At 41.0% G+C, this 19,991-nt stretch overlaps 1 gene segment (V, D, J or C); it reads left to right on the top strand.

Annotated features, from left to right (window-relative positions):
- The first annotated feature begins 2,110 nt into the window (after nucleotides 1-2,110).
- Nucleotides 2,111-19,318, top strand: LOC148149528 (Ig heavy chain C region-like). The segment is given in 7 exon segments: nucleotides 2,111-2,227; nucleotides 2,356-2,674; nucleotides 3,887-3,927; nucleotides 12,396-12,701; nucleotides 15,816-16,121; nucleotides 18,088-18,396; nucleotides 18,869-19,318. Coding segments are annotated over 7 exon segments (1,722 nt in total).
- Nucleotides 19,319-19,991: the final 673 nt, after the last annotated feature.

The following is a 19,991-nucleotide window of genomic DNA, read 5'->3' as shown; positions in this document are numbered from 1 at the left end:
TAAAAAAGATATCAGAGACAACCTTTTACACAGAGAATGGTTTGTGTGTGGGATGATCTGGTAGTGGATACTTACAACCTTTAGAAGACATTTGGATAAGTATATGACTATCAAATGTTTGGAAGGATATGGGCCAAGTACACACAGGTGGGATTAGTTTAGTTTGGGATTATGACTGGCATGGACTGGTTGGACCGAAGGGTCTGTAACCATGCTGTATCACTCCATGACTCTATGACAATTTTTCTCAATATTAAACAGTGCTGTAGTGATCCTTGAATGAACTGTTGATGTTAAGGTTGTGTCTGAGACTCTGCGAATATTTCCTTCAGTGAGAGGAGGGACTAGTTCTCCAAGTTACACAACTGAAAATAAACTTTTCTCCAGCATTGTTGCTGAGTTGATTTGTTTCTGCTGAGGCGGTGGTTATGGTTTGCAGTTGGCTTTCCACCAACTGGTCAACAGTGAGACAAAATATCTTTGATCCACTGCAGAAACTCCATCTGCTTCCAGTAAATGAAACTGGGAACTCAAGGACCTTTTCTGCAGTCAGCTTAATTGCTGCCAACTATTGTATCTGGCCGATTAAAGGGAAAATGAAACAACTAAAGTCCAACCAAACAAGCTATATTTTCCCATTTACTCACAATGGACACATTTCCCTTGGCATTTATTCTTTAAAAAGGAAAGTCCCTGAATACAGCATTCACTGTATGACTATCAGAAAACAGGACATTGAATGCAGTGACGTTCTGGTTAGTTCAGTCTGTTTACTGAGTATCTTTAAAGCTCCTGAATATGAAGTTAATGGATCCAAAATCCCACATTGCAGTAACATTTGTTATCATCTCAAAGTAAATTAACAAAATTGAACTGGTTCAAACTCACATCACTTGTTACACCATTCTCTGATTCATGCATCTCATTAAAACTGAGTGAGCCCTTTATACATGGTTAACACTGGTGTAGTGTAACAGCGAATATTTGCTGACTTTTATGAGTTAACTGCCCTGTCAGAGTTATCAGTGAGCAGAGAAATGTACTGTTTATAACCTACATTCGTGGTAATTATTACTGTAATACTCTCTAATTTAACCAAACACTCCTGATGTACCCAGATTGTTACATGCAATGGTTTAGACGTTGAGGATTTAAAAAAAAAACTTATGGACTGTCTTGTTCTAGTTCATTAGATGCTCTTTCAAAAGTTTACCTCGGTGTTATGTATCACTGCGGACTCACATTTTGTTTCTCAGGCACACAGCTTTCCTTTACTGTGCATTTTAGTGTCGGAGCAATTTGAAAAAAAAAATGCAGGGAGAGACATTCTGCAATGTAAGGGGGTGCTTCTAATCTCCGGGTCCGAACTGTTTAGTGACATACACTCACATTCTGAACATAATCACTTTAGACATGCTCCATATTCGGTTGCCTAAACTGAATTTAGAAACGCAGATTAGAAATGGTATGTTATTTGGTAATGTGAGAGAGACTTTGAGTGACAGCAAATAAAGTCATTCATTTTATTGGCTAATAATATTATTGAAGTTCTTTTTAGCTTTATCTGCTTGTGGTGGAATGTAGGATTAAAGGGAGTTAACTTCTAATTGAATATTCTAAATATAATCACTTTGGACACGCTCTGTTGCCTAAATTGAATTCTGAAATGTTTCCTATGAATTACATGTTATTTTGTAGTGCGTCAGAGACTTGCAGTATCCAGGGAAGAAAAACTCAACTGTTTTATTGGCTGGTAATATGTTTGAACTTTAACTTTAGTTTTATCTGCTTGTGAATGAATGTAGAAATAAAGGGAGCTAACTTCCAGTTGAATTTGTTTTTTTAAAACAAAATACATGCAACTATCATGTGAAACAGACCTGAAGCTACTCAAATTTACTTCCAAAGAAGATATTCAGCAAAACCACTATCCCAAGATGTGTATGTGTCCATGTTTAAGCAGAACCTCATGTAAATACATGATCCCATGTGTTCCGGCTGTGCAAGCTGTTACCAGGATCCCGTCTCAGCCTCCAGCAGGAAACCAACAGGCGGAAGCTGTAAGCCTGCCCCTTCCGATGGCCATATAAATCCTGGGCACTAGACCGTATTTTAACACTCCTGGGTCGGCTTTGTTTAGAAAGATCTTGACAGAACCGCTTCCCACAAGTTATCAGAATGACTGTGTCGACACTTTTTCTCAGTCTGTTACTGACTTTCTTATCATGTGAGTGTTTTTTGTTCAAGTCTCTCTTTGTGACTGTCTCAATGTTAGTCTACCGCAGGAATGTAAAACACTCAGCCATCATGTCATCAGCATTAATGCTCACGGTTTATTTGTTTTCTTTTTTAAAGGTGTTCAGTCGGAGGTTGTTTTGACCCAGCCAGAGGCAGAGACTGGCCGTCCCGCAGGCAGCCTGAAACTGACCTGTAAAACCAGCGGGTTCGATCTTAGCAGCAGCTACATGAGCTGGGTCCGACAGGTTCCCGGACAGGGTCTGGAGTGGCTGCTGTACTACTATAGTTCATCCAGCAGTAACTATGCACCAGCGATTAAGGGTCGATTTACTGCGTCCAAAGACACATCAAACAACATTTTCGCGTTGGACATGGGGAACCTGAAGATCGAAGACACCGCCATCTATTACTGTGCAAGATACCACAGCGAGAGGAACCAGGGCTGGACCCGTTCAAAAACAGCTCGAGGGAACATTTTGTCAATTCCACCATAAACTGACGGTCAGTACGAGTTTTAAATGCAATTATACCAACTGCGATCTGAAGCAGACCTCAGGCTGCCTCTTACAAAACTATCAAAGAGGAAATGTACCATTTAAACTAGCAAACTGCTGACACAATGGGACAATGTTTTGGGCATGTCATATGTACTGCTAACACTTCCATCAATTAAATGCTCTGACAAAATGTTAGTTTTAGTATATCTGACAGCTCAGGAAATCACTGCTAATTGTTATGTCAACTATGGCATTAATTCTAAACATGATCAGTACTAAATGGCTCTTTTAAATGAAAACTGAGACCTGGAGTAAAGAACAGAGAATGAGTGTACTGGTCTACATCATTGTGATACTACAGTGGGTCACAGTGTTGTGCACAGCGACATCCTCATACAAAAACCACTGACAAGTGTTTATCTCAAATTGGTGATTTCTACCAAGGCAGGAGCGAGAAATAATGTGAGATGCAAGTTAAACGCAATCCAGTAGTGCTAGTTTGTACAAATGTATAATTTGTTTCTACCTTCTTCATGTTGATTGTCAAGTTAAATACAGACCAAACCTGGAAAAGTATTCCAAGCTTTCAAAATACAATGGATCGTAAAAGCTGGAATCATGCACCGAATCATTTTTAGAGGAGTCTGAATCACTGCTTTCTAGGAAGTGAAGAAATTCTCTGCATTTTACAGTTTACAGTCTGTCATAGTATTTGACACAACGTGTCTCACAGTGATACAACTGGGGTGACACTGCAATTATGATCAATACAAAAACCTATTCAGCCTCCATTGTTTGAAACTAGTCAGTGATTACTTCTACAAACCGTCTGAACCTTCAGTGCAGTATTAGTTCTGTGCGGTTTTATGCCAGTATCACTGTTTAATTTGTAGATGTGTTGGGTAATTATTGATAGACCAGTTTTGGATTTTGAGAATCAGCTCATGTGTTACTCTGTGAAGTATAAAACAGTATTAAAATTTATTAAGAATGATCAGAATTCACTAGCGCAATTATGTGATGAAGATTTATCGTGACTTTATTTTGCCTGTGGTTCTGAAAATTTAAAATGATGGTAGATTTTTGATTTGTTTTATGCAGAGCTAGTTATTGTGTGACCCAGCCCAGAGGATGTAACACTGTGACTATCTTGATTACTGGGGCCAGGGGACCATGGTGACAGTGACTTCAGGTAAGACCCTTGAACTTTCTTAGTGACTTTTTAAAAACTTTCTATTCATGTGACTAATTTCTGAATTAAATGAAACTCAGATTCTGTGCTGAGTTTGGTTTGGTTCGGATTGATTTTTGTTCAGACTGATTACAGACTTCAGTTAAGGCTCAGCAAATAGTTACAATGGGGATGATGGAGTCAGTTACTCGGTGTATCTCTTTTTTTATCAGATGGGCATTCTGTGTGGCTGGGTTACTTGAAACACCTAATGTCTCTTAATCAGTCAGCTATAAATAATGTTTAATGTTAGTAACACCCTGACTGTGAGTTTTATTATCAACAACAAACGTTAAGAATTCAAAGATGTTCGAGATATTACCAAACATGATTAAAATATGCTAAAATATCATTATTCATTTCTTTAATACATGTTCTTACCATGATTCTATTTTCACATTTATTTTGATAATTTTGTTGATGACAAGCAGGTTAGAAAGTGTCATAAAACTTTCTTGCGGTGCTGTATTTCATTCTGTTGATTAGATTCTGAGTTTGTTTTACTTGATTCTGTTGAATTGATTTGATTGGATTTTGGCTTTGCTTTAGTTGATTCGGTTGAACTGTGTTGATTAGATTCTGACTTTGTTTTTCCTTGATTCTGTTGAATTGAGTTGATTGGATTCTTATTCAGTTTGTGAAATTGATCTGCATTTTCCTGCTTTCTGTAACTGGTGTTTTCTTTCTGGTGAGGAGATTGTCTCTCTGGATACCTTTTCATTACCAATATTTGTGAAGTTCTTTTGTTTTTCATGAATCATTTCTGCATTTGTTAAACTTATATGACACATTTTTCTCTGCTTGATTGAAAACATTTGTAACGGTCTGAAAAACAACTTAAGGCAGAAACCCGGAAGTGTGAGAAATGAAAAAAAAAACGAGTTTTTAATGCATTGACTTTTTAAAAAATAAAAATTCAGTTCTAATTGTAAGCTTATAGTGTTAGGTTAAAGGGGTAAATGTAAGGGTATGGGTGAGTTGCGCTTCGGCGGGTCGGTGTGGACTTGTTGGGCCGAAGGGCCTGTTTCCACATTGTAAGTAATCTAATCTAATCTAACTGAATTTTGTTTTGAGTAGCCTCATTCAAAATAAAGTTTGGGACGAAAATCTGAAACTACAGAATTGATCAGATTATGTAATTGATACTAACTTAAAATTATAATGTAGTAATATTTGTCCATTCAGTAATTTTGTTTTGACCATGAAGTGATTAATCAATATATGCCTTCAACTGCTCTACTGTGCGCTGCACAGGATTGTCACGATCAAGAAGGGTGTGCAGGTTGGAAATAAGTTGAACTGTTGCCAGAAACGTTACAGCTTTAAGTGTTAAGTCCCCTCACAAACAAGGTTGCTGTTATTTCTATTCAATTTAATCATTAGTTTGCTGGATTCTGAGCAGTTTTGTTAGACTTCAATGTGTTTTTTTTGTGAGGTTACATCATGTTCTTGGTTCTGTTGAAACTGTTTGCAGAGCTAGTTCTGCTACAAACACACTGTGTTGTGATCTGGTGATCGTTGATCTGTTGAGGAGGGACTGTGCTTGGGTAACATTAAATGTGTTATATTTGGGAAACCGTTTCTGGTTTCTACATTGTTTTTGCAATGTTAACACGGTTGGTGACAGTGAACCGCTCCAGGTTCCTCATTCAATGCATTCAGCATGCGAGGTGAAATATCATAAAGCCTATTATTAAGTGAAAGACAAATCGCAAATGTTTTAGAAATGAAGGGAAAACAGATACCTTCACATTTATTTTGATAATTTTGTTGATGACAAGCAGGTTAGAAAGTGTCATAAAACTTTCTTGCAGTGCTGTATTTCATTCTGTTGATTAGATTCTGAGTTTGTTTTACTTGATTCTGTTGAATTGATTTGATTGGATTTTGGCTTTGCTTTAGTTGATTCGGTTGAACTGTGTTGATTAGATTCTGACTTTGTTTTTACTTGGTTTTGTTGAATTGTGTTGATTGGTTTTTGAAATTGTTTTATTTGATTCTGTTGAATGGAATTGGTTGGATTCTGATTATGTTTCATTCAAATCTGTTGTTTTGAGTTGATTGGATTCTGTTTTTTTCCCTTGATTCTGTTGAATTGGGTTGATTGAATTCTTATTCAGTTTGTGAAATTGATCTGCATTTTTACTTAAAATAAATAATTAAGGATTAATCTAATCCATGCTTTACAATCCAAATTCAGAACTCCACTATCTAGTTCAATCAGAAGGTCTGTCTTTAAACAGTTTGCAAGTCATAGAGAAATATAAATAGAATTTCAAAAGTCTAATGTTCGAATAGTTCTTGCTCTTGAGCAAAAATGCCATGACTGTGTTATAATTGATCAAGAAACACCTTTCAATTCCGCTGTACACTACATACATATTTTTCTGGCTGGAAAAGATCATTGGCAAAGACCATTTGGAAATTCTGCTCAATTCTATGAAGAACAGATCAGTTTCACTGCTTTGATCAGTTTCACATGTAACTTGAGTTAATTAATTGTTATGTCCCTGATTAAACTGGATTTGCAGGATAAAAATAAAACATTAACTGAATTATTTAATCTGCACAGTGCTTTAGGTGTTGCCAATCTGTGCATTTTAAATAAATAGTTACATTTTTCAACAAAATATCAACTGAAGAGTCATTCTTTAGGAAACAACTGCTATAGTAAATTATGTGACCAAGGCCAAATTTCGAATTACTTAAAATAATCCACCCATGAACTCGCAGGGCGGCATGGTGGCTCAGTGGTTGGCACTGCTGCCTCACAATGCCAGGGTCCCAAATTCGATTCCACCCTCGGGTGACTGCCTGTGTGGAGTTTGCACATTCTCCCTGTGTCTGTGTGGGTTTCCTTCGGGCACTCTGGTTTCCTACCACAGTCCAAAAGTTGTGCATGTCAGGTGAAATTTAGCACAGCCATAGTGTTCAGTGATGTGAAGGTTAGGGTGCATTAGTCGGAGTAAATATAAATTAGGGGGAATGGGTCTGGGTGGGCTACTTACTGTTCAGAGGGTCAGTGTGGAATTGTTGGGCCAAATGGCCTATTTCCATATTGTAGGAACTCTATTCTTAAAACCATGGGAGTACTTGCTGCAAACGCAGAGAATTCATTTTACATCGATGTGTTCAGACGTATGCAGAGTTCACAAATTTGCAGAAGACATGAACTAGAGGATAACAGAGCACATTGTTTATTCAGACACTGAAAATAGAGTAATATTTATTTTAATTTATATACTTGACCGAATTATTGCAATGTAGCGATCGGAAGGAATCTGCTCACATTGTCACACTTAACTAATCATTTAGATTAGATTTCCTTTTGGCCCAACAAGTCCACACTGACCCTCTGAAGAGTAACCCAGCCAGACCCATTCCCCTACTCTATATTTACCCCTGACTAATGCACCTAACACTATGGACGATATAACATGAGCATGCACATCTTTGGATTGTGGGAGGAAATCCACACAGACACAGGGGACATTGTGTAAACTCCACATAGGCAGTCACCTGAGGCTGGAACCGAGCCTGGGTACCTGGATCTGTGAGGCAGCAGTGCCCACATTTACTTAGACAACCGCTAAAGTGGGCAACTCCAGACAGAAGCATGTTTTCAATTCATACCTTTTTAAACATTTTCGTTCATTAAAAGCAGTTAACAAAGAAAATGACCTTGCCCTAATTCCTTCAACAGAAATGCTTTCCACACTGGAATGCAGTATTGACTTTATGCAGTGCATGCAAAATCTCCACAATTCAAGGAACGTTTTAAGAATATGTAAAAATAATTTAGAGAATTATCCATTTCCTCCGGATATGGGCTTTAATTGGCGATATTTCCCACCTCAATAATTTTGTTAAATACAATGACTTATTAAGTTTATTAACTCAGTGGTTATTTATGTTCTTGTGAACGCATTCTCGTTCACATTTATCCACTAGTTAGTTCCTCTGATGAATGTTCAGTTCCAGTGAATATATTTGACGTGAGGAGTTGAGCAATGTATCCTCTAGGATTAAGTCTGTTGTACAGTTTGTTTCAGTGCTATCTCTGACTAACTTGTCAACAGTCCTGACCATTTGTAAATTGTCCAGTTCGGATACCTGAATCTCAGACAGTTCAATTTCATCTCGCGCTTCAAAACCACTTTTATCTGCCAGAAATACAATATTCAAGGGCTCATGCCCGAAACGTCGATTCTCCTGCTCCTTGGATGCTGTCTGACCTGCTGCGCTTTTCCAGCAACACATTTTCAGCAGTTGCTAAAAATGAGGGAAGCTTCATTCCTATTATATGATTAAGACATAGCTCTGTTCATTCAGTGAAAACACAGTCAAATCACACAAAAAGAAACCATGATTTGGAGATGCCGGTGTTGGACTGGGGTGTACAAAGTTAAAATTCACACAACACCAGGTTATATTCCAACAGGTTTAATTGGAAGCACACTAGCTTTCGGAGCGATGCTCCTTCATCAGATGATAGTGGAGCGTCGCTCCGAAAGCTTGATTGCTTCCAATTAAACCTGTTGGACTATAACCTGGTGTTGCGTGATTTTTAAAAAAGGAAACCATGTCACCTTGTGTAGACACACAAGTGCCTCAAATAATTTTCAATTCTTCCAGTGGTTGTTTGAATCTCTAGACAGGTGTGGAAGTGTTAGGCTTTTTATCTCGCCTTGAGAAACCAGTTGTCATCAGTCTATTTGAATTGCTGAAGTTTGAGTGGCATTAGCACATTCACAGCGCAGTTAGGAAGTGAGTCCCATGGCTGTGATTTGAGGAAGAGGAAACGGGCAGGGAAATAGTTGAGAGTCTGATTTGGAGGAAAGCTTTACATGCATGCGCGCCCTTATCCTCAAGGATCACAATTTTGGAACATGCTGCCGAAGGGACATGTCAGCATGCAAAATGGAAGCTGAAGAAGGCACCTCGGCCCCTCTGGAATGCTATTCCATTCATGGGATCATCATTAATCTTCCCAACACACCGATAGCATTGAACCTGATTGTTTACTGTTCAGAGCTGGAAATGTGTTGCTGGAAAAGCGCAGCAGGTCAGGCAGCATCCAGGGAACAGGAGAATCGACGTTTCGGGCATAAGCCCTTCTTCAGGAAACGTCGATTCTCCTGTTCCCTGGATGCTGCCTGACCTGCTGCGCTTTTCCAGCAACACATTTCCAGCTCTGATCTCCAGCATCTGCAGACCTCACTTTCTCCTGTTTACTGTTCAGCAAAAGCATGGTGAACCTTTGGAATTCTCCACCACAGAAATTTATAGATTCAAGACTCATAGATTCTTGAAAGCGTTGCCTCAAGTACCTAGTGTGTTGAAGGTGTTTGGCACATGTACCTTCATTGGTCAGAGCACTGAGTGCAGGAGTTAGGGCTTCATGTTGTAACTGTCCAAAGCATTGGAATCAACTGCCAGAGGAAGTGGTAAATGCAGAGATAGATCCAACGTTTAGAAGACATTTGAACAGCTACAGGAACTGGATGGGTCTGGATGGATATGGGCCAAAGGCAGGCAGGTGGAATTAGTTTAATTTGGGAACTCTGGTCAGCATGGATGAGCTGGACCAAAGGAACTGTTTCTGTGCTGTACGACATAATGATGCACTGACATTATGGTGGAGTAGGCTCAAAGTTGGAAGGTGGTGAGCAAGTGAGGGGCTAGATTGGGCATGTGGGAGAGTTTGGGCTGGTAGGCTGTGAGGTATTGACTGGCTGCTGGGTAGGCATGCATGCACTCTGTCTGGCAAGGTGGCATCAAGGTAAATGGTAATGGTCACAGGATAATTTGGTCGAATTGCGCTTGGTAGGTGAGGGGTAGTTTGAGCTGAAATGCAGGAGCTCTGTCTTTGCCAGGCTGGTTTATGGAGAGGTGGACAGGATGCCAGGCTGGTTAGTGTAGAGGTGGGCAGAGTGCCAGGATGTTTTGGGGGTGGAAGGTCACTGTAATGAAGTGACAGGTTGATGTGTTGGTCAAAATGCAAAGCTCGGAGTCTGGCAAAATAGTAGGTGGTAAAGCACAGATGGGAAAGGAGCAGGGATGCAATGTGCACAGGTTGACTTGGGTAAGATGAGAGGTCAGTGATCAAGGGCTGAGGTCATGTCTTGGGTAGTGGACTTTTGTCAGAGGTTGTGAAAATGATGGTGCCAGGTCCAGTCAGGGCCAGATTCATCATGGGCCAGGTGCAGGGTGGCAGGAGTGTAAATGACTGAAAGGAATTGAGATTATATGTCCACCTGGAATATAGAACATAGAACATTACAGTGCAGTACAGGCCCTTCAGCCCTCGATGTTGCGCTGACCTGTGGAACCAATCTGAAGCCTATCTATCCTACACTATTCCATTTTCATCCATATGTTTATCCAATGACCTTTTAAATGCCCTTAAAGTTGGCGAGTGTACTATTGTTGCAGGCAGGGCATTCCATGGCCCTATTACTCTCTGTGTAAAGAAACAACCTCTGACATTTGTCATCTATGTCCTCTCCTGCTAGCCATCACTATTCAAGGAAAAAGACTTTCACTGTCCACCCTCTGTTTTTCTTTTATGTCTCAACTAAGTCACCTCTCAACCTTCTTCTCTCAAACAAAAACAGCCTCAAGACCCTCATCTTTTCCTCGTTAAACCTTCCTGCCATACCAAACTACATCCTGGTAAAGCTCCTCTGAACTCTTCCAAAGCTTCCACATTCTTTCTATAATGTGGTGACCAGAACAGTACACAATACTCCCAAGTGCGGCCACACCAGAGTTTTGTACAGCTGCAGCCTAACCTCGTGGTTCTGAAACTCAGTCCCTCTATCGATGAAAGCCAACACAAAGTATGCCTTCTAAACAACTCTATCAAACTGGCTGGCAACTTTTAGGGATCTATGTACATGGACACCGAGATCTCTCTGCTCAGCTACACTCCCGATATGGATTGCCTTGGATGTGTTTCGTGTGATAGGGGTTGTGTGTTCCAGGCATGAATGGGTATATAGCAGGGTAGGGTTTCTCAATGTGAGTGGAAATTTAGGTCTAGACAGAGTAAGTGGAGTGGTTAGTCTGAAAGATGAGGTTTGGTGGTGAACTGTGTATCAGGTTGATATTTATTAAAGTTTAACATTACTTGTTAATATCTCAAATCATATTTACGTAAATACTCAGCTTTAACACTCCAAAGTCTCTGAACCTTAATGGTCCTCCATTTTTCGGAGGCCTCCAGAATTCAGATAATTGCAAATTAGATGTTTCAACTTCCAGACAATTGGCATGAGTTCAGCCGTGACAACCATCCTCCCCGTCCCAGTGCTCAGCTCCTGCCTGTGCTGCTGCTGCAGTGACCTCCCTCCCAGAGAGAACATTCTGCCTTGCATTGATAAGTGAGGAAGGCTCACTGGACCTGATTCCCAAGTATGGGGACGGCAAACACGAGGGGACACAACTTTAAAGTGAGGGGAGATAGGTATAAGACAGATGTCAGAGGGAGTTTCTTTACTCATTGAGTAATAAGGGTATGGAATGCTTTGCCTGCAACGGTAGTAGATTCGCCAAGTTTCAGTACATTTAAGTCGCCATTGGCAGGCATATGGACGTACATGGAATAGTGTAGGTGGGATGGGCTTCAGGTTAGTATGACAGGGCAGCGCAACATCGAGGGCCGAAGGGCCTGTATTGCACGGTAATATTCTATGTTCTATGATTTACTCTGGTTTCTCTCCGGGGGTACTGCCAGCTGTTGGGTATTTCCAGCAGCACGGTACCTAGTGGGGCAGCACGCTGGTTCCGTGGTTAGCGCTGCTGCCTCACAGTGCCAGGGACTCGGGTTCCATTCCAGCCTCAGGTGACTCTGTGTGGAGTTGGCACCTTCTCCCCATGTCTGTGTGCGTTTCCTCCCACAGTCCAAAGATGTGCAAGCTGGGGGAATTGCAAATGTTGTTCAGTGATTGGGAGGTTAGGTGCATTAGTCAGGGTTAACTGTAGCATAATAGGGTAGGGGAATGGGTCTCGAAGCGTTACTTTTCAGAGGGTGGGTGTGGACGTGTTGGGCCAAATGGCCTGTTTGCACACACTGTAGAATTTCGATGAATCTGCATTTCCTTGGTTTGTATTTTGTGAAACTTCTCTGCTCTTCACAGCAATCCAGTGAAAGTGTCAGTTGGTGAGATCTTCAAACAGTTACTGGGGTGGGATCAGGATGTTCTTCTTCCGAAATTATATGGCAATGGTCAAGGTCGAGGGCATGTTTCTAAAGAGGGAACCAATGATCATGATCAGCAACTGGTAGGAACCAAACATAAATCCCAGTTATGCTGTAGACTCAGCGGGAGCATACTGGCAAACGTTTACAGCTGAGGATACATTTGGGTAATTGGTAAGGTCAAATGAACAGAAACTAACATGCTCAATTGGTCATTCTATTGTAGAGACACCATCTCCCCCCACGCTTTATGGCCTGGTCTCCTCCTGTCAGGAGCACAACACCGGTTCTGCGATCTTTGGTTGTTTGGCGATGGACTATTCCCCTGACGTCACCAAGGTAACCTGGAAGAAAGGAGGGGAGCTAATCACGACTGGATTGAAGACTTACCCATCAGTGAGAAACAAGAAGGGAACTTACACCCTGAGCAGCCAGTTAACCCTGCCCGAGTCAGCAGTAGGTTGCCCCAGCAAAATCTACTGTGAGGTTCAACACAGCGGGTCACACAAGAGCAAAGAAATGCCATGTCCAGGTACGTGTTGTGGGAACTGAGATAAACAGAGCATCTGGGATTAATAAATAATGAATAAGGCATTATTTATAACCATTTTCACAGAATCACCTTATACAGCACAGGAAAAAAAGGCCCTTTGATCCATCCAGTTCACGCCTATCAATAACAGCCACCTAACTATTCCAGTCTCATGTGTCAGCACATGATCCATTGCCTTGTGTGACTTGCCCTTGCAAGGATGCATCTCAATACTTCATACTTATTATGAGGGGCTCAGTTTCTACATGACTTATAGGTGCTGAGCTCCAGGCTAACACCACCCTCTGTTTGATTTTTGTTTTCCCCTGAGATCCACTTGGAACCTCCTGGCCTTACCTTCACCCTGTGCCCCTGAGGCATTGATCTCTCCATCAAGGGGAAAGGTTTCATCCAGTTTACCCTGTCTTTGCCTAAAATAATTCTAGACATCATGATAATCTTCTCCCTAATTCTCCTCTGCTCCAAGGAAAACCCCTGTCTATCTAATCTAGTTTCATAACTAAAACCCTCCAACCCAGGCAAGATCCTGGCAAATCTCATCAATACTGCCTTCAGTGTAATCACATTCCTTCGATTACATGCACACAACGCTTCAGTATGGCCTAACCAGTGTTCTATTAAGTTCCAGTATCATCCCCCTACTCTTCATTGACAATGTCTCGGATAATAAAAGCAAATATCCTCCCACCTTCTTAGCCTCTTTATCCAGACGACACAGTACTATAGGGGATCTTTGGGTACGTACACCAAAGATCCTCAGTCCTTTCCAGGGTTCCACTATTCAAAACGTCATACCTCTCAGATTCGTCTGCCGAATTACATCACCTTACATTTATCCAGAATAATTTCCATTTGCAACTTCTCTTCACAAACAACCAACCCTTTATATCCTCCTGCATTCTAAAGCCATTATGCTCATGACTTAACAACATGACAGTTTTCATTTCATCTGTGAATTCACTGGTTAATCCTCCTAAATTTGAGTCTCAATCATTGGTATGTAAGAGAAATAGCAAGGAAATCAACACCAATCCCTACAGAACAGCAGGAGACATAGATTTCCAGTCACGCAGACCCCCGATGACTATTATCCCCTGCTCCCACCACTCAGCCAGTTCTAGATCCAATCTGTCAAATGAACTCGGATCCCATTGGCTCTGATTATTGCTATCATCTGGACATCGAGTTATCTCTCTGAAAACTGCTATCAAATTGTCACACATGACTTCCTCTCAATAAAACCATGCTGAAAATTGTAGATTTATCTTCCAAATGAAGACTAATTTCACTTCTCAATAGTTTCCCTACCACTGAGACTAGCTTGACAGATCTGTGTTTTCATTATTTATCCCTTCCTTCGTCCTGCATAACAGTGCAATGTTGGCTGATCTACACTCACTTGGCACAACTGCTGTGGCCAGACAGGAATTCTAAATTATTGTCAGCAACCCAACTATTTCATCCTTTGTATCGCTCAACCGCTTGGTATACTTTTCATCTGCCCTGGAAATATAACCACTTTTCATTCAGCAAGACAACACAGAACATCACATCATGTGTCCTAATTTCTGAAAACTACATCACAACACCCCTCCATGATTTCGGTCCCCACATTGTCCCTCTTACTAGTGAACACTGACACAACACATTCGTTTTGACCACAACCTAATCCTCCGGCTCCACTCCAATAATAACACTTAATGGGCATTACTGTTTCCCGAATAATTCTTTTATTATGAATGAGCCTGTAACTTTTAAAAATATTTCCCTTTTATTTTGACTGCTATTATTTTCTCATGGTCCCTTTTGCTCTTCTAATTCCTTTGTCTTTCAAACTCCCCCTTGTACTCCATACTAATTTCTATTGTTTTGAGATTTCAGTGTAGACCGGAAGCCTCCCTTGTTTCTTTTTATCTCATCCTCCATGCCCTTTGGTGTCCAGAGCCCGCTGCATTCTTGGTCCCACACAGTGGCTTCCTGGGAAATGACCTCCCTGTGATTTTCCTATCTCTTTCTTAAATGTGTCACACTTGCTCTGACTCGGATTTACCAATAAGTGTCAGCTTCCAGTACACTCTGGTCAAGTCATTACCTGATCTTACTAAAATTGTCCTTCCCCTTTTCAGAACTTTGGGCCAATTTCTATTCCTTTGCAGTACAATCTGAAATCCAACTGATTTACGATCACTGTCTGCAAAGTGCTCCACCATTGATGTTTTACCCACTGGGTCGACTTCACTCCCTAAGGTTAAGTTCAGGTTCACACCTCTCTTGCAAGGTCTGGATTCAAATTCTCTGTATTAAACACATACTTTGTTAAAATATTCTCCTGGGGGCATTTTCAGAATTGTGTTCCCTCTAAATTTTTGACAAAGTGAATATCCAAGCCTATGCTGAGGAAGTTCAAAACCTCTTTTCTCATTCCCCTATTTAATTTCCACGTCTCTGAAATTTGCCCATGTATTTGCACTTGGTCTTTTGGACCTATAGTAAGGTATATCGTGCTCTCCCAGTAGTTATTTTTGCTGTATTTTGGTTTTGAAGTACTGTCCATTTGCCTTTGTTCAAGGAGGTATCCATGATTTCATTTCTCTTTACCGCCTAAAATACTCTTGTCAGAATTGCGACAGAAGCAACATTCTGTACCGCACATCCCCGCCCCCACCCTTTTCCATCTTTCCCTGTCTCACCTGAAGGCACTAAATCCTGGAATATTGAATAGCCACTCCTGCCCGGCTCTCAATATGTCTCCGTGATAACAACCGTATCATTTCCTCATTTATGCCGGTAATTCATCTGCCTTGTTCATCATACTCTGTCATTAAAACGAATACCATCCAACGTTGCTATCTCCCTTCTGATGTTACCGGCCTATAGTTTCTATGCCTCCTTGACTCCCTTGCTGCGTCCTATAATTTTAGCCTTTCACATTGTCCTGCTGATCCTTCTGTGTGGATCCCAGCTTCTCCAGCACTCTGCACAATTATGATTCTTGTATCCATTAACCACAAGAAACCTTGCTATATGAGGACTGATTGTATTTGTTCTGAAATTCGTCAGATAATTTATGCGATGTATTTCCTAAACATCTAGGTATTCTCCAACCAACTCTTCTCCTAACTGTGAGCTCCAGTGAAGAAATCGCAAGCAGCAAGTTTGCAACCGTCGTCTGTTCAATCATCGATTTCCATCCGAAGTCAATCTCCGTGATTTGGTTGAAAAATGGCCAACCCTTGGATTCTGGCTTCTTCACGTCTCCCGCGTGTGAGGCGAACGGGAACTTCTCGGTGATGAGTCGGCTGATGGTCCCTTCTGGTGAATGGTTCAACAGCGCGGTCTATACCTGCCAGGTCACTCATGGAGAGAACATTCAAAGTAAAAACATCACCGCACTCCAGGGTAAGAGACACACACTGAGAGAGCTACAAATCACTCTGAACTCTGATGTGAATCAAACACAATAATTTATCAGGCGTAGTAAACAGCATGGTACAGCTTCTCATTTCCCAACATGCCACGTATTTCATATTAGTTTGAGTGTTACATTAGCATTGCTCATAATTCAGCATTTTGGCAAGACAGAAAAGCATGTTTCCTCTCTGTTGAAGATAGATATATAGACAGTGAGCTTTGTTAAATAGTTTGTTGCCTCACCATGCTGGGAGAGGTATTCAGAGTGCTGAATCCTTGCCTGGTAGCCGCTTCAAGGATAAGTTAGGGAGTGGAGGGGGATATTGGATAGATATCTGATTGAAACATAGAAAATACTGAGAGACTGAGGTCGAGTGAACGTGGAATAGATGTTTTGACTAGTAGGCGAGACTAGGACCCAAGGACACAGTCTCAGGGTCAAAGGGGCACCGTTTAGAACTGAGATGGGGAGGAATTTCTTCAGCCAGAGGGTGATGAGTCTGTGGAACTTATTGCTGCAGAGGGCTGTGGAAGCCCGGCCATTGTGTGTACTCAAGCCAGAGATAGATCGGCTCTTGTTTAGTATGGGGAGAAGGCAGGAGAATGGCTTTAGCCCGAAAGATCGATTTTCCTGCTCATCGGATGCTGCCTGACCTGCTGTGATTTTCCAGCATCATTCTGATCTAAACTCTGGATTGGCCGAACAGCCTTATTCTGATCCTCTATCTTATGATGTTGGAGTCTCAAAATGATGTGGTTAAAATATGCAGTGACCCTTACTTGAAAATAAATCAAAATGCGTTCAATGCTTCACCCCCTGCTCAGGAATGACCTGTTGGCCTTGGACATTGTACGACATCGAATTTTATCTGGTACTGAGCTCTTTAACTTCATTTATGGGATCAGACCACAGACCAAGTGGGTATCACATTTGATGAACTGGGATAAATGTGATCTCACTGAGCTTCTTTAAGATGCTCTCTGTAATTAGTTGATGAGGCAGGAGAATAAATTCTGGTGGGAATGCTACAATAGCGATGAATGAACGAGGAACTCGAGACAGGCTGATTTAGCCTGGTTTGGAGTGGTGATGTTTACACAGTGAGTAGTGGATATCTATAAAATTAGTGTACATTTCCATCGCGTTTGTAGATTAATTTAAGACGCTTTTGTTTTTTTTTTCTCCCCTGCTCTATGAAGAAATTAAAAACTGCAGCTTGGTAAATAAAGTGAAAGTACAGACCAGGTCTGAACTAACTGAATGGAGGGAAAGACTTAAGGAGATGGGGGTCCTTCTCGATATCCAATGCTGTACTCAATGTCTTGTTTTCAGATCTACTCCAAACTCAGCTCACGAGGAACAATGACATAAATTAGAGAATGACATCACACCAATAGCGCAAAGTATTTTTGATCACATTAAATATGATGAACAGAATTTCCATGGCTGTTCACCGCTCCCGTAACACTTTAGAACTCTGCAAAGAGAATAATAATTATTTATTACAATTTGTCCAAAATTTGGGATGTGATTTGGCAGTCAGCGTGACCAGCAGCACTTGCACCTAAAGGTTATGAACATGGAAATGAACTCATTATATTCAGTTTACTCTTGTCACAAGTATCAATAGATGGTCTTAAGTGAGAGACAAACTCCGAAAGAAAGATAATTCCATGGGTTACATGATGGTATCTTCGATTATTTTACTTTTTTCACAGGTTTCACTTGTTACAAAGCCAGTGTTCTTTCGGAATAATTACACAGGGTATGTTATAGGTAATCACAAATGCTTTCACAGATCAAAATACATCAACAATAGTAAGCATCGTTTCAACAATAGTTGGAGTTGCCATTTTGAAGGTGGTGTCTTCACCCTGTGAAGGAGTAATCTGAAGATTGGCTGTTTGTATCAGAAAGGGGCATTTTTCATTGACTTTGATTTTTGTTTCATAGAAGATACCGAGTGCCACCCTAACACCGTTAAAATCCTCCCACCGCCAGTAGAACAAGTCTTACTGGAGGCGACGGTGACGTTAACCTGCGTTGTGTCCAATCTTCCTTCTGGAGTCAACGTGACCTGGAAACAAGAAAAGAAGCCTCTGAAATCAGAGATTGCTGAGCAGCCTGGACAGAATCCCGACAGCGTGATCAGCAAATTAGACATTTCTACTGAAGCCTGGCTGAGTGGCGTTACTTTTGAATGTGTGGTGTACCATCAGAATCTGCCAACTCCGCTGAGAGACTCCATCCACAAGGAGAAAGGTGAGCGGTGAGATTAAAACACAAAGCATCCCATGTGTAATCCAGATCCAGTTACATCAATGGCAGGCTTTGATTGGTAATGAACAAACACCATTGGGGGCATTAATGATGCATCTGAAGGCAGGTTAGCTAAGTAGCTGATTCAGAAAAAGATGGACCAAAGGATATTGTATTCTGATTAAGTCAGATATAGTGGGAAGAAGCCTGGGTTGTGACGTCACCATCAGCAATGACAGTTGGACAGAATGCCCTTGTTGTGGGCTGGAAACATGGAGGCAACTTTCACATTAAACTTTCCTTTTTATACTGAACAAAGTGTTTTCTAAAGGAGCAGACTGAACCATACTGCTCCTTTAGAAAACGAAACTGAATAAATCCCAAATTAAAAATGGCTTATCTTAATATTTAGTGAAATTGTGATATTGGTTCAGGATGTTTTGGTTGATTTATGTTTGTCTCCAATATTCTGCAGTGATTAATCCGCTGGAGCCATCAGTGTCGGTCCTCCTGCCACCAACAGAAGAAATCTCCGCTCAGAGGTTTCTCTCCCTCACCTGTTTAGTGAGAGGTTTCTCCCCCCGAGAGATCTTCGTCAAATGGACAAACAATGACAAGCCGGTGAATCCCAGTAACTACAAGAACACTGAGGTGATGGCGGAGAGCGACAACACCTCCTTCTTCATCTACAGCCTGTTATCCATTACAGCGGAGGAGTGGGCCAGCGGTGCTTCTTACTCCTGTGTGGTGGGACATGAAGCGATTCCATTGAAGATCATCAACAGAACAGTCGATAAATCCAGCGGTAAACCGAGTTTCGTAAACATTTCACTTGCACTGATGGACACTGTTAATTCATGTCAATAAAAATCTCAAAGTTGCATTTAATAATTCAACAAAAGTAATAAAGGTTTTTTTTCCTCCAGTTGAGTTAAATATTGAATTAATTGTTTCTCACTCTGACTTACATTCCATCTGTGTAGTTAAAGTGGATTATTAACAGGTCTAGGACGAGTGTCTTGTGCAGTTAATGTTCTCCGCTCAGATACACCCTTGGTCAGAGACAGAGTAAAGCTCACTCATTGCAGGATTCCGCCAAGTACCTTATCCATCCTAAATCCCTCTGTGACAAAATCTGACAATGTCCATTTTATGTCAAGGGTAGAGTTCTTGATTCCCCCGATTGGACATTTTTACAAAATTCATGTCAGTTTTAAACTGACACATTGCACCAATTGGAAATGTTAATTTAAGATACTTTAAAATTAAATTTGATTGGAACATGCCAATCGTAAAGGGTGCAGAACAGTTTGAATGTAACCTTTGTTTCTGGGGATCTTCCAGGGATCTTGCGCCAGCACATGAGTTGACAGAATGTATCTTCACTTTCACACCAAAGAGAATCGACAGATAAGTTGTCGTGGAGCAGAGGGGAGCGGAACGTTGAATGGTCTGTCCTCTTGCTCCGTGTGCACAGTTTTCATGGTAGATGTCCTCTGTAATGTAACCCGGTTATGAACAGGAACAGTCAGCTTCTTGCTTACTGTCCAAAGATTTAACATTTCCATGCAAAATAATACCTTTGAAGCATGTTGGAC

The sequence above is a fragment of the Chiloscyllium plagiosum genome, unplaced genomic scaffold (genome assembly GCF_037043375.1).
Source record: "Chiloscyllium plagiosum isolate Xiang-an unplaced genomic scaffold, Cpla_swu_hap1 HiC_scaffold_8, whole genome shotgun sequence".
In the NCBI taxonomy this organism is placed as follows: domain Eukaryota; kingdom Metazoa; phylum Chordata; class Chondrichthyes; order Orectolobiformes; family Hemiscylliidae; genus Chiloscyllium; species Chiloscyllium plagiosum.
The sequence above is the reverse complement of the archived record's forward strand: the minus strand, read 5'-3'. Positions and strand labels throughout refer to the sequence as shown.